Source organism: Belonocnema kinseyi, chromosome 9 (assembly GCF_010883055.1).
Source record: "Belonocnema kinseyi isolate 2016_QV_RU_SX_M_011 chromosome 9, B_treatae_v1, whole genome shotgun sequence".
Classification (NCBI taxonomy): Eukaryota; Metazoa; Arthropoda; class Insecta; order Hymenoptera; family Cynipidae; genus Belonocnema; species Belonocnema kinseyi.
The window spans coordinates 74,389,446-74,406,313 of NC_046665.1; the positions used below are offsets into that span (position 1 = coordinate 74,389,446).

General features: G+C 28.8%; 2 protein-coding genes across 6 annotated transcripts in view; one reads left to right on the forward strand and one right to left on the reverse strand.

The window, feature by feature from the left end:
• LOC117179323 (glutamate-gated chloride channel) overlaps positions 1–16,868 on the forward strand; it is a 102,651-nt gene that overhangs the window by 22,615 nt on the left and 63,168 nt on the right. The window lies entirely within an intron of this gene.
• Positions 12,250–15,075, reverse strand: LOC117179322 (UDP-glucuronosyltransferase 2B20-like). The gene is made up of 5 exons (XM_033370985.1): positions 14,531–15,075; positions 14,032–14,448; positions 13,418–13,649; positions 12,799–13,024; positions 12,250–12,711 (listed from the first exon to the last, which is right to left on the reverse strand). Exons 1-5 carry the CDS (start codon positions 14,933–14,935, stop codon positions 12,426–12,428), a joined length of 1,566 nt encoding a protein of 521 aa, XP_033226876.1. The 5' UTR covers positions 14,936–15,075; the 3' UTR covers positions 12,250–12,425.

Below are 16,868 nucleotides of genomic sequence, written 5' to 3' on the forward strand. Positions count from 1 at the left end.
CCCCCCCCCCCCGTTTTTGTCAGATGTCCACGTTTTGAGGCCTCCTGAATCCAAAAAACAGGTTTTTACGAATGTGGCTTGCTGTGTGTGTGTGTGTGTGTGTGTAGATTTTTAGTTTGTCAGCACGATGACTTTCGAAAGAATTGACAGATTGGATTGGCCTTTGGTATACTCTTTTAGTGTCCTGTTATAAAGGTCAAGTTATTTAGCCAGACATTAAAATCAGACGAACAATTTATCCTCATGGCTTTTTTTTATAAAACCAAAATTTACGACAGTTATAGCACTTACAAAATTTCAAAAAACACACGAAAATCAACATTTTGAGCCAAATAACGCATGATATGAAAAGAAGTCAAGACAAGAAAAATGTTTCTTTTCCAATGCCCCACAAGATTGTTTAAACACCTTTTTGATTTTTCTTAAAATGTTGAAAATTCAAAATTTGATCGTACCAAAAATTTTTGAAACCAAATTTTCCAAGATTTCAAAATTCTATGTACAATTATTCATATTTCTCAGAATACCAAACAATTTTCATTAAAGCCGAAAGCGCTAGACAAATACAACATCGAGCGCGAAGCGCGATAACCACCAGTCGCGCGCCTTAGGCGCGCTCAACTTTGCGAGCGAAGCGAGCCGCGCGCGCAGCGCACGATTAGAGCATCCCCGCGTAGCGGGCATATTTTTTTAGTTAAAAATTCAACTGTTCAGTTAAAAGTTAATCTTGATTAGTTAGAAATTCAGTCATTTGTTTGAGAATTCATATAATTTAAAAAAAAACAACAATTTCTTGGTTAAAAAATCACATTTTTGGTTAAAAATTCAACTGCTTTTTTAAATGTTTAAAATTAATTTCTTTGGTGGACAATTCTTAAATTTAGTCGCAAAACACACCTCGGGCTGAAAACTTAACTTTTTTAATTCGTTTTTTTTTGTTTTGTTGAGAATTAAGTTAATTAACTGAAAATCCATTTATTTCATTTTTGGTTGAAAATTTATATTTTTAATTGAAAATTGATTTTTTTAGAGGAAAAATTCATCCTTTTTTGTTACAAAAATCAATTGTTTGGTTGAAGATTAAAATATTTTGTTCATTCGTCTTTATTGTCGAAATCATCTGGCTTAAAATTAATTTTTTGTTAAATCCATTTTTTAAAATGAAAATTCAGCGTTTATATATGCATATTGATAAAAATTTGTCCTTTGGTAAAAATTAATCTTCTTGGTGGTTTTTTTGCTTTTTAGGTAAGAAAAATCAGCTATTAAGTTAAACATTAAAATACTTTGTTCAAAGTCGAAAATAGATCTTTCTTGTTGAATTCAAATAGTTAAAATTTTCATTTTTTAACAGTTAATTTTTGTAATTAAAAACTTTACGATTTTTTGCATTTTATTGAAAATTCACCTTTTGAGTGCAACAATCCAGCTATTTGGTTCAAAATTCAACGTCTTTGTTGAAATTTTGAATATTTATTAGTATTTAACTACTTTATTAAAATCATAATTTAACATTCATCTTTCGTATTGAAATAGCCATGTTTCTTGGTTGTGTATGAACTTTTTTGTGGAAAATTTAACTATTCGGTTTAAAAAATTAACTGCCTTCTGAAGAAATGATCTAATTGGCTTGAAAATTCAACTATTATGTTGAAAATTCAACTGCTGTTGGTCGAATTTTAATATATACTTTGCTTGAAAATTAAACTATTATGTAAAAATTTAATTATTTTGTTAAAAATGCATGTGCGTAGTAAAAGTTATTTTTTCTGGTTGAAAATGAACTTTTAAAAAAAATTAAACTATCTTAAACAATTCTCCTTTTTGGCTAAAGAATTCGGCTCTTTTTCTTGAAAGTTCAACTATTTAGCTGAAACACGAAACATGGCCCAACATTGGTAAAATAGTTTATGAAAGGCCCCGTATGAACACACTCTTTCGAAAAAACGTCTGGTTAAATTAACCATAGTTCTGATTAAATATGCCCTAATATAATAAAATAAACTTTATTTCTTTTGAGTAGTCTTTTTTTATGGTCAAATTTCCACACCCTGCAGTAAAATAAAATATTGTTAAAGAAAAGCCACTAATTTCCAATGTTTTAGTGCGCTAACATTGGTGTTTGAAAGTCGACGTATAATTATTAAATAGACCTTTAGTGATAGCCTCTGCATTACATGTGCCTACGAAAAATAAGAGTAATGTAATTAAGCTTTAAAAGTGAAACAAACCGTCTGCAATTAAACACAAAGAATGTGATTTAGCTCATAATTAAATTCTGTTACGTCCGTTGCTTTCTGCTTTAGAATTTAATTGCAAACTTGACTATTCAGTCTAATTAGAAGACGTTTCATTTAGTTTATCATGCAAATAATTTCGTTTATCGGAACACATAGGAAGCCAAGGCTGATTGTATTAACTTCAATTATCTTATCGTTCATAATAAAAAAGAGCTGTGGGTATATTACTGAGACCAAATTTAATTTTTCAATAAAAGAGAAATTAAAAAAAAATGTACAAAAATCTTATTCAGGATGTCCAATGAAGTATAAATGAGATATGTATTTTTAGAAAATCCCAATATTATCCAAGGCTGTATTATTTTATTTGCAATCTGTATATCAGAAGAAAAACATACAGCGGATCAAATTCTTTTAGCAGAGGTTGCATTTATTATTTTAGAGGGATTGGTAGTCCACACGCAGAAATCTAAAGGGTTAATAAAAGCTGCACATGTAATACGAACGACAAAATGTTTTTATGATTCAGTAGCTACAACAAATAAGTGTGTTTCTATTTTTCTTACCGGAAATTGCATGCTAATGTATTATCACGGTCGATAATAAAAAATGATCGCATAGTATATTACTAGTTCACAGTAATTTTTGCAACTTGCTCCCTTTCCATGAAGTGTAAGTGGTGAAATGGCGCCATAATTCTGCTTGCAACTATTGATCGGACTTTCCCCTATTCCTTTTTAAAATGTTTGAACCCACAAAAAACACTTGAAGGTGTATTTACTGTAGAATATTCCAATTTAAAAACTTCCAGAGTAAAGATTTTTCAAATTATTTTCAAATTATTTACCTTTTACAAAGAAGCTTTACATAATCTCTACTTTTACGTCATTTAATATCAAAGTAGGTATCGTAACAGTGTAGATATTTGCATCAAATTTTACATCCCGAAATTTCATTTTGATACTTTGTTCATTGATACCGCACATGGAAAATAGAAATGTGAATAACAATTTTTTTTAATGTTCGAAAAAAATGAAAATTAGTAATTTTATTTTAGAAGCATGCAGACTTTCCACTCTTTCCCCTGCGCCCATATTTTTCACGTTTTTAAAGATTTCCTCTTTTTTCCCCCTATTTTCAGAAAAATCCCAATTTTTCTCGTTTCTTTACTTAAAAGCGATCTGAATGAATTAAACCCAGTAATAAAATTGAAGTATTTTTTATTGAAACTTAATTCTTTTTTATTGACATGTCTCCTATTATCTTTTTGGTTCACAATTGATGTCTTATGGTTAAAAATTCTACTAGCTGGTTAGATATTCAAGAATTTCATTTAAATTAGTTTAAAAAAAATTAATTTTCTTAAATTATTTAATTTATTTATGCCTGAAAATTCTTTGTCGTTAGTTGAAAATTCATATTGTTTCATTCAAATTCAATAACTTGGTTTAAAATTGAACTATTCACCTAGATATTTCATTTTTTGATTGAAGATTGTACTATTTTTGGAAATTAGATTGTTTTGTTCGAAAAATAATTTTTTTAATGGAAAATTTAAATATTCCATTTTTTGTTGAAAAATCATATTCTTCATTGAAAATTCAACTGATTTGTTGTATGTGAACAAATTTGTTGGAAATTCACTTTGTTAGTTAAAGGTCCATTTCTTTGGTTGGAGATTGAACTATTATGTTAAAAATTCTCTTTTGCTGTTTGTTTTGAAAATTAATCTATTTTGGCTTACAATTCAAATGTTTTGTTGAAAATTCGTATTTTTTTAAGTTCTACTACAATATTCTATCAGAGAAATTACCCTTTTCATTTAAAACTCAACTACTTGGTTTAAAGTTGAACCTTTTTGGTAAAAATAAATTTCTTGTGAAAGATTAATCATTTTAGTTAATAATTTGTTGAGATAAGAATTATTGTATTAAAAATTTAATTATTTTATTAAAAAGTCATCTTTTTTGATGAAGTTTAATCTTTTTTTTAAGGGATGCGATCAATTGTTGTCAATGCAACAGTTGCGTTGAAAATTAATTTGTTGTTGTTGAAATTCATCTTTGTAGGTTTAAAGTTTAAATAACGGCCCCACAAAATAAGCATACTTCGTTTTCTGTGTAATGTATGATAATACTGTTTTTTAGGTGAATTATCAAGTAAAAAATCTATACTTTTTGATTAGGAGTTTAAAATAAGATTTTAAAATTTCTAATTCGTGAAGAAAGAAAAGTACTCTCCAAATTAAAATTAGTTTAAACTTGTACTAGTTTCATGGACAGAGTTATGTTTATTAATGAATCAGTAAACTTGACTGATTTACAACTCGAATTTAGTCACTAATTAAAATTAGTAACAAATGTTATTTATTCAAATTTATAGATTATTTAAATTCTTAAAATAACAATAAGTACGGCATTAAAAGAATCTGAGGATTATGAAAAATATACTTATTTAGGCACTAACTAGCATTACGGAATTTTTTGTAAAGTTAATTCTGAACGAGCTGAAACAGAGATTAGTATCGACAGCAGGTGATTTTCAAGCATCTGGTCCATTTCTGATAACGTATTCGACCCAAAAATTGACTGTCTTTGTTGCGCTCATTGGACGGTCTAAAAACAGTCGAGATTCATAGTTTGCTGACTCTCTGCAATTAATTTCAGGAAAATTAAATTCTGTCAAATAAAAAAATGTAATTAAACAAAAACATTTTTTTGAGCCATTTATATTTACCTGTATAAAGGATTAGTAAGAACATAATTAAGTGCATCGTCTAAAGACTTTTCAGTGAATTTTCTATAATCTAACGCTAAAGCCATATTTTTCTTAACAAAATTTCGCATATTATGTTGTTGATCACCAAATAGAGGAAATTTTATCAGAGGATCTCCGTAATATAATACTACTTGCGTTGAAATCAAACCTTCATGGGTCATAAATAATCGCGTGTTATTGTGTTCTAAAAAAATTTTTAAATATTTTAAAATCCCGGATAGTGAAAATAATGCAATGGATCAAATAATTTGAACCAAGCCTAAGGAAGTTGTGGTTTGGCATTACAAACCAAACTCTTTTGAATGCATCTAAAAGAGGTACAAACGTTTTTAATCGGTTTTTTTCTTCCTAATGGTTTTTGTATTTCAAAATTAAAAAGTTTGACATTTCAAACAAAATGTCCTTTAGTCCAAAAAATAATGGCAAATTTGATACCTAGTGAGGTAGATTATAATAAACTTAGAAAATATAAAAAACTGAATAACTCAATTTAAATGATGAAACATTTTTGGAATATGAAATGTAGAATCTACAATTAATCACAAGTTATGCCTATATTATACATAGAGTCAAACGGTTTAAAAAATACAATATTTATAACAAAATTTTTATCTTACTCAAAACTGGAATTTGTGGTATCCATTTGGAAATAAGCACATTGTTAGGCAGACCAGGAGGAAGATTTTTTGTATTTAAAATTTTCATAAGCACCTGAACGGGTGCTATTTTGGAAAAAGATGCGTAAATAGTGAGAAGTGTTTCTTTTGGAAGTGTTTCAATAATCACCATCGACCCCAGGGTAAAATAAGCTACTCCATCCTTACTTTCGTCTATCCATTTTTGAAGATACTTTCAAAACAAAATAAAAATAGTATAATATTCTAATTTTATTAATTAAAAAATTGAAAAAAAATTTGCTTAATTTAATTATATATAAATGTGAAAATGTTTCCCATTGGCTACAAATATATACTAGAGATATTTCCGTATCACTATGTTCCAAGTGAATTCCTGCATTACCAATTAAAGAAGCACTTCTAATTCTGATGCCATTTAGAGTGTGATATGAATTTACGAAAGTTAGAGCTACATTTCTTTCGATTTCTCTAACATATGGTATCCCTCGTATATATAAAATTCATATTTGCTTCGATGGATCATGATTGTATTTTGCAATCTGTCTCAAAAACTAGAAATCTCAGCTTTGTCCATTAATAAGTTTGGGGCAAAAGCTGCCAAATCCAAATTTCTAGCATTAACCCATGGAAATTCCACAGTAGAAGAAACTGTAATTACTGGCACCTTAAGAACATATCCTACTCCTACAAAGAAATTAACTGTACATGCCTATAACAACAGTTTTTTTAATATTGAAAGATTTGAAGAGTTTTAGAAATATTTGAGAAAATATAATTAACAAACCTCAGTAATTAAAATGTCGTATGGAGGATCACTTGGTGGATTTTTGATAAGATTTTGCATCGCTTCAAGCGCCAAGAGCTCGCAAAGTTCATTTCCGTACACTTTAGAAGCTATTTCCATAGTGTCACCTTCTATCATATTTGCAAACTGAATTGAGAAATTTTCTAGTAAACTTTCTCTTGTTCCTCCCAAATTGATAATGATTTTGTAATTTTTTGGCAGATTTTTCATCTCAATGTGAGTGACAAAGTCTACTCGATGACCCCCCTTTGCTAATCCTTTGGTGACTCCTTCAAACATATTTTTATGCCTTTTCGAATTAAAAGAAAATACTGCCAAAATTCTATATGAATCATCTCCGATCATGAAAAGGCACAAAAGTACTAACTGATGATAAAAAATTTGACCCCCCAGTTTTTGTCAAATGTCTACGTTTTGAGACCCCTTGAATCCAAAAAACAGGTTTTTACGAATGTGCCTATCTGTCTGTGTGTCTGCCTGTATGTATGTCTGTCTGTGAACACGATACCTTTGAAACAATTAATCTATTAGATTGGCCTTTGGTACACCCGTTTAGTGTCCTAAACTTAAGGTCAAGTTCTTTAGCCAGCCATTTTTGATGAAAATTCAAAATGTGGGCACATTTTGAATATTTTTGAGACCACTTTTTTCAAAATTCAAAAATTTCTCTTTACGGTTATTCATGGTATTCAAAAATGCGCACAATTTATTTACATGACTTCTTTCATAAAATCAAAAATTACCAGAGTTATAGCATTTACAAAATTCCCAAAAACACACGAAAATGTACATTTTAGGCCAAATAACGCACGATATGAAAAAAGTGAAAAAAAGAAAAATGTTGTTTTTTGAATGCCCTACAAGATTATCATAACAACTTTTTGAATTTTTTCGAAAAATTGATAATTCAAATTTCAATAAAACAAAAAGTAATAGGAACTTGTATTTTGGTGTCAAACTATGCAAGGTAGGAAAAAAATTACGAGACAAAGATTATGCACCCAAAAAGATATCAACAAATTTGTTATTAATCATTTTTTTATAGGACACGTAGTTTTTGTTTTATTTATAAAAAAACAGTGAAAATACAAAACTTAAATTTTTCGACACATGACGTAAGCTAAGAAAAAATAAATGGATAACATTTTTTTACCGAAAGTAGAGAACAACCATTTTTATTAATGGTTTTTTTTATATGATTGGTTGTTTCTATTTTAATCGTGAATAACAACATTTAAAAAAAATACATTTTTGGTAAAATGACACAAGATATAAGAGAAAGGTTGTTTAACACAAAAAAAATCTAAAATTTTTGTTGCAATAATTTCTTGATAAAACGCGTAGTTTTCGTTTTAATCCTGAAAAAAAGCATTATAAATAATGAAATTGACTGTTTGGAGAAACGGCACAAGACAAATTAAAATATTCATAAGGGCGTATGTTCCAAAACGTAGCTACAAAATTCCCTTCACCTATTTTCTTCATGCGACAGGCCGTTTTTATAACTTTTAGTATACCAAAATTTACCAGTTATTTTAGTCTCCAAAAAGGCTTTTTTCTCATTTATATTTTCAAATTCAAAACATAAAAAATAAACAAAAATTATGATAATATTTTAAGATAATATCTTATAAAACAAATATAATATTTAAAAAAATACTGAAATGTACAATTTTCAATTAGTTTAAAAATTTTTAATATAACATTTCCAACACAAACTTATTTAAACTAATCACTTTCGAAATAAATGAGTTCTACATTTTTTACAATCATAATTTAATAAATTCAAAAATGAGTTTGAAATTAATTAGGGAAAAATTAAAGAAACTTCAAAAGAATTTAATCAAATGCCTCCAAATTTAGGGTGAGTTTCAAAGACTTCAAGATGAATGAAATAAAAACTTTATCGAATGAATAGAATTGAGTAAGTTTAGAAGAATGTAAAAAAATTAGGATAAACTAATAATAATTTAGAGTGAATTCAAAATGAATTGCAAAAATATTTTCAATTTTTTTTAAACGCGACAATGAAATTTCGTCTGTTTTAATACCAATAGAAGTTACGAATTATAATAATATACATTTATGTAAATGATATAAAATTTCAGGGATAAACTCGAGTGCGAAGCACGAGATACGTGATGAGAATGTGTTCGTTAAAGCCGAACGAGCTTTAACAAAAGAGAATTCACAATCATTAAATTACTGTTGTCAATACTTTTACCTTTAGTTTCAAATAGTCTGTGCAGAAAAGTCGAGCGCGTAGCGCGAGAACCAACAGTTGCGCGACCCAGGCGCGCTCAAACTCGCGAGCACAGCGAGCTGCGCGCGTAGCGCGCGATGAGAATGTGCCCGCGAAGCCGGCAGATTTTTTATCTTATCAATATCCTCAATTTTAATCTATATTATGATAAGATAATTTTTTAATATGCTTTGAGATTGAAGTTTTACACAGTCTCGGATATTTTTTCATTCTTTGAATATACATCTTGTTTTGAAATGTTATTTATTTGTTTTGTCATATTTGTGATTATTATCACCATCCTTGTTTTACAACTTACGATTAAAGTACGATTACTTGATAATTTTGAGTATTATTTCTTCATTCGATTTTTAACGAATTTTTTTACGGGGTTTGAGAATACCTAATTTAAACAGAATAATGGAACAATACAAATATTCTATTGGTCAATAAAATAATGATATTATTTGTATGATAATAATTTTTTACGTCATTTTTAAAGAAGATATCTTGCTGAAATTATGAAAAACAACAGAAAAAAGGTCGGTTTGGCTGATCAGAACTCTTTGTTATTTAATACAATTATCATTAGTTAATAACCTGTATTAATATAAATTATTATGATTCTCTTCATTAGTCATTCAACTTTACTCCCATTATCTACAGTTGTGCAAGAATGCACGAGATATCCAGATCGTGCAGTCGGGAATTATCATGAAAAGAAAAATAATGTTGCTTTCATTTCCGAATATGATTTTCATATAACACATTAAAATATATACAAATAACACATAATTAAAATAAGCGCATTTGAGCTATCATATTCGTTAATAAAAATTTTAATTATGTGCGAAAATACCGGAAATAGAAGAAGCTGAAAATCTATTCCGGAAAACTGTGACAGATTTGAATCAGAATTCTGACACAAGATTACTTAACTATTTCCTAATTTCTAAATTCGTAACACAAAAATTTAAGTGAAAATTCGCTGAAAATTCCAATTCAAGGTTAGGAATGTTACATTGAGCTGTCCCGCTGATATCTCGATCCAACATTTACAACCTTGCATTGCGTGTTTCAGGAACGGAAGTTGTTGTGCTACTGGGTATTGTTATGAGAAAAATCTTGACTCTGCTATGTTAATTTATATTTGTCTAAGTTTAATTTGCTATTCAATTCTTAATGCATGATTTTCATTTTTTGTTATTATTTCACTTTTATTTTTATTTCTCTAACTAAGATGAAGTTTACAACTTTTTCAAAAGTTACAGTTTTAAGATAGGAAGTCTGTATGTGTACCGTAAAAATCCGGCTATTTTTACCGAAATTTCTGTAGAAATAATCCCTTTCGAGGTCTTGTTATTCCCACCTAAAAACGGTGGTTTGTACCGAAATTTCGGTACACGTAACAACAGCCTTTAATATAAAACATAAACATTGAAATTATACAGTAGGATGACTATAATGAAGATTTTCTAATTGGCATTATGGTCGATAATATTTATTTTTGTTCTGGAGTTACTTTTAAATACATACATATATATTTTTTTTACTTAAAAATTATTAGTTAATTAATACAAAAATTAATCAAAATATTAAATAACGATATCTTTCGAACGAACAGCAAAGCTGTCATTTAACTATATAATAGAATGTTCCTTATTTTCTCTTAAGGTAGTTGTGCCGAAATGGCACCCTACTTACGGATTGTCTAAAATTTTCAGAATATGTAGAAAATATTGTTATCTAACTATTCATAACCTATTTAGCTGATTCGACCGTTTCAAAACTCAAATACCATCAATTATGTTTAGTACTTTTTTCATGGGTCTACGATAGCTAACATGGGTAGTCTATTATGGAAACGAAGCCAAACGTCACCAAACGTCAAAAAAAAAGGCCACCAAGAATCTGTATCTGGAATAATCATGTATTTTTTACCTTTTGCAGATTTCCGGCGCAATTCTCGACTGATTTCAATTAAACTTGCAGCTGACTGGCCAACCATAAAAAAAAACCAGTTAGACGTGATTTTAGGATATTATTTTAGAAAATGTGATACTAAAAATTGAAATATTCAATTAGCCGTCATCTAAGATTTTTTTTTAAATTCATTTTTCTGTTCTTATTAATTTTACAATAATTTTTTAGAATTTTTCACAATGTTTAAAGATTCTGAGTTAATAACTATGGATAAAAGTTTTCAAATTAGGAGATTGATTCAAATAAAAACTGAGAAAGTTATTGAAATTTAAAGTTTTTGCAAAATTTGCTTTATGTCGATCTTACCAGCAGCATAATGGAAAGGCGCAGTGCGCGGGTACTCACATGCGGAGATCGCGCAATATTATGTATTCCGATTGGACACAGGTCAGATTTTACTTTTGGATTACTCGGATTTAGTAACAAGGTTATTTGCAGACAACCTCCGACACTGTTAGTAAACCGGGAGCTTGATTTATTTAAATCTGGAAATCTTATCAGTTTAATATTTTTAAATTTACATTATCGATAATAAATTACAAATTGTTGAATTTCAAAAGTCATGGAATTGTTTAGTTACATATGCAATTTTTAATCTTAAATTATTTGATCTTCAATGTTATTTAACTCAACATTTTTCAATTAAAAAATGTTTGCATTTGATATTGATTTATTGTTGAAAATTCAACTACTAAATTTAGTATTGGAAATTGATATTTTTTTATTCAAAATTTAGTAATTTGATTTAAAGTTGAACTACTTACTTAAACATTCATTTTTTGTTTGAAGATTTAACAATTTTGTTGCAATTATCATTTTTTTTGTTAGGAAATTAATTTTTTAGGTAGAAATTCAACTATTTCATTTTTCGTTGAAAATTCATGTTCTGGATTGAAAATTCAACTATTTGGTAGAAACTTCAACAACTTTGTGAAAAAATTATTTATTTGATGAAAATTCATCTCTTGGGTTTAAAATTCAATTATTTTGTTAAAAAGCTAACAATTCTTTCTAAAAATTGTTTTTTATTATCACTGAAAATTAATTTTTTTTGACCTGCAAAGCTAAATATTCAATTTTTGGTTTAAAACTGGTCGTTTTTAGTTTAAAATAAAACTATTTGATCGAAGATTAACTTTTTTGACGAAAATTCAGATTTTTTAGTTCAAAATTCAACTGTTTTGTAGAAAATTCGTCTATTTTTGCTTAAAAATTCAAATGTTTTAAACTGTTTCAACCATATTATTGACAATTGGTCTTTTTGTGTTGAAAGTTCTATTACCTTTTTTTTTATTAAGAAATTAGGCCCTGGGTTCAAAGTTGAACTTCTTTCATAAGAATATATTTATTTTAAGATTCATCATTTTAGTTGAAAATTCAACTATTTTGTTTAAAAAAGTAATTATTCTGCTAAAAATTCAATTATTTGGTTACAAAGTTTTTGTCGTTTAAGAATTGAATCAATTGTTTTAAATGCAACTGTTTGGCTGACAATTACTTTTTTTTGAAAACGTATCTACATTTAAATTAGTCTAAATTTTGATAGTTTCAGACAGTCAGTTATTTTTTTTTGATGATTCAGTAAGTTTTACATATTTATAGCTAGAATTTAGTCACTGATTGAAATTAGGAAAAATTTTAATTCATTCAAATTTAGAGAGTATTAAAAGCATTAAGTTAACGATAAGTAAAGATAGAAAGTTCTATTCAGTAGACATCAACAATAATAAGTAATAAAGTCACTCATCCTTTTGCTTTTCTACTTCAAGATTTCCTGAAGTTCGAACAAATACACAGCACGCATACTTGGTAATCAAAATAGCAAAATAAATTATTAGAAAAAAACTTAATAATATGAAACTGTATACGTCTAAAAGTGCAATTTCCCACCAATACATATCAACAGCAGGTGATTTTAAAGCATCTGGTCCATTTCTGATAACGTATTCAACCCAAAAATTGACTGTCTTTGTTGCGCTCATTGGTCGGTCTCGAAACAGTCGAGATTCATAGTTTGCTGACTCTCTGCAATCAATTTAAGAAAAATTAAAATCCTCTTTAATGAAAAAATGTAATTGGACAAAGACATGTTTTTAAACCATTTATATTTACCTGTATAAAGGATTAGTAAGAACAGCATTAAGTGCATCGTCTAAAGACTTTTCTGTTAAACTTCTATAATCTAATGATAAAGCCATGTTCTTTTTAACAAAAAGTTGTATGTTGTGTTGTTGATCACCAAATAAAGGAAATCCTATCAGAGGAACTCCGTGATATAAAGCTTCTTGTGTTGAAATCAAACCTCCGTGTGTCATAAATAATCGAGTGTTATTATGCTCTGAAAATATAAAAAAATATTCGATAATTTCGGAGTCAAAATAAAAGGATCAAATTATTTGAACCAAGCCTGAGAAAGTTGTGGTTTAGCATTACAATCCAAAAAAGGAAAAAAAATGTAATCGTTTTATTTCTTCCTTATAGTTTTTTAATTACAAAATTAAAAGGCTTGACAGTTGAAACAAACTGTACATTGGTGCAAAAAATTATGGCAAATTCGACGCCTAGTAATTTAGTGTAGCATAAACTTAGAAAATAGAAAACTCTGGATCACCCAATTTAAATAATTAACAATTTTAAGAATATAAAATGTAGAATGTACAGTTAATCACAAGATATGCCTGTATTATACAGACATTACAAATTTACAAAAAAATACAACACTTTAACGTACTCAAAACTATAATTTGTGGTATCCATTTGGAAACAATCACATTGCTAGGAAGACCAGGAGGAAGATTTTCTGTATTGACAATTTTCATGAGTACCCGAACGGGTTTTATTTTTGAAAAAGATGCGTAAATAGTGAGAAGTGTTTCTTTTGGAAGTGTTTCAATAATCACCATCGATCCCAAGGTAAAATAAACTACTCCATCCTTACTTTCGTCCATCCAATTTTGAAGATCCTTTCAAAAGAGATTTAAAAAAAGTATATATATTTAATTTCATCAATTGAAAAATAAAAAATAAATTCACTTAACTGATATAAATGTGAAAAAATATTCTACACTCAGAAAAATGTTTGAATCAAACAAATTTTTTCATTGATATAGGGTCAAACAAATATTTGATTGATTGAAACAAATACTTATTTGATACAAACACACCAATGTTGAATTCAAACTAAATTTATTTGAATCAAACAAATTCGAGTTTGAGTATAGGGTCAAACAAATATTTTTTTGACGTACATAAACATTTTTTTGAGTGTACAGAGCCAGATCTAAGCCAGAACCAAAATTAGACTGTTACAAAATTTTTCTCAATGGCTAGAAATATATACTATACTTGAGACATTTCCGTATGGCCATGTTCCAAGTGAATTCCTGCAATATCAATTAAAGAAGGACTCCTAATTCTGATGCCATGTAAACTGTGATATGAGTTTACGAAAGTAAGAGCTACATTTCTTTCAACTTCTCTAACATGTGGTATCCCTGGACTTAAATATTTTCTCATTGCCTCAGTTTGAACCTCCCCTGTGTATATATAATATTCATATTTGCTTCGATGGATCATGATTGTATTTTGCAATCTGTCCCAAAAGCTACAAATCTCGGCTTTGTGCATTAATACGTTTGGGGCAAAAGCAGCGGAGTCCAAATTTCCAGCATCAAGCCAAGAAAATTCCAGAGTAGAAGAAACTGTAATTACTGGCACTTTAAGCGCATAACCTAATCCGACGAAGCAATTTGCTGTAAATGCCTATAATAACAGTTTTTTAATAAAGAAAGATTTGATCATTTGACTAATCTGATAAATATATGAGAAAATACAATTAACATACCTCAGTAATTAAAATGTCGTATGGAGGATCACTTGGAGGATTTTTGATAAGATTTTGCATCTCTTCAAGCGCCAAAAGCTCGCAAAGTTCATTTCCGTACAATTTAGAAATCAATTCTACAGTGTTACCTTCTAGTAGAGCTGCAAACTGAATTGAGAAATTATTTACTAAACTTTTTCTTGTTCCTCCCAAATTGATGATTATTTTGTAATTTTTTGGCGGATTTTTCATTTCAAAGTGGGTGACAACGTCTACTTGATGACCCCCTTTTGCTAATCCTTTGGCGACTCCTTCAAACATATTGTTATGACTTCTCGAATTAAACGGAAACACTGCCAAAATTCGATATGCATCACTTCCGAATATAACAAGGCACAAAACTAATAAGTGACGATAAACATTCATTTTTTACAGCAAATAGAAGAAATATATAAAAATGAAATAAACTTGTCCGAAATACTATTATGAACAATTTTTGAATTTTAATTTAAAAGAAAATAGTTAAGTTAAAAATGTTAGTATGCTGTAGTTACTGACTGAACTAGACTGTGCTGAGTTCTAAACTGACTTAAAATGCGTATTCATGAAACTTACGACTCGCGTCATCTACTGCGTGATATTCTTTTGTGTTATTACTTCATTACTTTTTACAGGAAATGTATGACGGGATTTTACAATAAATAATTTATAAAGAATATCGAAACAATAAAAATAATTCTATTGGTCAATAAAATAATAATATTTTTGGTAAGATAATAATTTTTTTACGTCAATTTTAAAGAATATATCTTGCTGAAATTATTAAAAAACAACAGAAAAAAGGTCGGTTTGGCTGTTCAGAACTTCTTTTATTTAATGCAATTATCATTAGTTATTAACCTGAATTAGTATCAATAACCATGACCCTCTTTATTAGTCATTAAACTTGACTCACATTATGTACAATTGTGCAAGAATGCACAAGATACACAGATCGTGCAGTCAGGAATTATAATGAAAAGAAAAATTATTTTGCTTACATTTCCAAAGGTGATTTTCACATAGCCCATTAAATCATACAAAAATCACACAATATTTAAATAAATGCGTTTAGGTCTTCATGCTAACAAATAAAATTTTAAGTTATGTGCGAAAATACCGGAAATAGAGGAAGCTAAAAATCTATCGTGGAAAATTATGAAAGATTCGTATCGTAATTCTCAGACAAGATTACTTAACTATTTCCTGATATCCAGATTGGTAGCACAAAAATTTACGTGAAAATTTCCTGAAAATCCCAATGTAAGATTAGGAATGTTATATTGAGCGGTTCCGCTGATATCTCAATGCAACATTCACAACCTTGCATTGCGTGTTTCAGGAATGGAATTTTTTGTGCTATCTGGGTATTGTCATGAGAAAAAATGCTGACTCTTTAACGTTAATTTATATCTAAGCTCAAATTGCTATTCTTTTCTTAATACACGATTTTCATTTTTTATCATTATCTCATTTTTATTATTATGCCTGTGACTATGCTGACGTTTATATCATTAAAAAAATCTGCCCGCATCGCGGGCACATTCTCATCGCGCGCTAAGCGCGCGGCTCGCAAGTTTGAGCGCGCCTATGGCGCGCGACGGTTGAATCTCGCGCTTCGCGCTCGAATATTTATTCTTTGCATTTTGAAGGCTTGAAAAAAACTTTATCAAAAAGATCTCTTTTAGATGGCAGTATTTACATGCGTCTTCATATGCTGAATTGTCTACTCAATTAAGTATAGTCAAAGATTAAGTTTCTCAAAGCTCTGTAGGCTTTGATGTACACATTCTCATCGTGACGCGCTGCGCGCTCGTTTTCCGACAGACATTTGTAAACAGGTTTTGTTGGATTTTTTTCTCGTAACTTTCGTCGTTTTTCTACACATTTTTTTTTCCAACGTTATTTTTCACGAATAAAACAAAAGTACGCGTCCTATCAAGAAGTGATTCTTAACGAAGTTGTAGATCTTTTTTGGGACAACCATTTTTGTTGATTAATCTTTTTTCATATCCTACATAGTTTCTTCACAAAATGGAATTTTTTATTTTCCATTATTTTTTGTGCAATCAAAATTGAAATGTTCGATTTTTGAAGAAAATCCAAAAATTTCTTATGATAATCTTATTGGGCTTTCGAAAAGAAATCTTTTTCTTCTCTTGACTTTTTTGCATATCGTGCGTTTTTCGGCTTCAAATTTTGATTTTCGGTTGATAACAAAAATTTGGAAAATGCTATAACTCTAAGAATTTTCTTTTTATCGAAAAAAGTCATACGGATAAATTGTTTGTTCTTTTTAACACTATAAATATCCGTACAT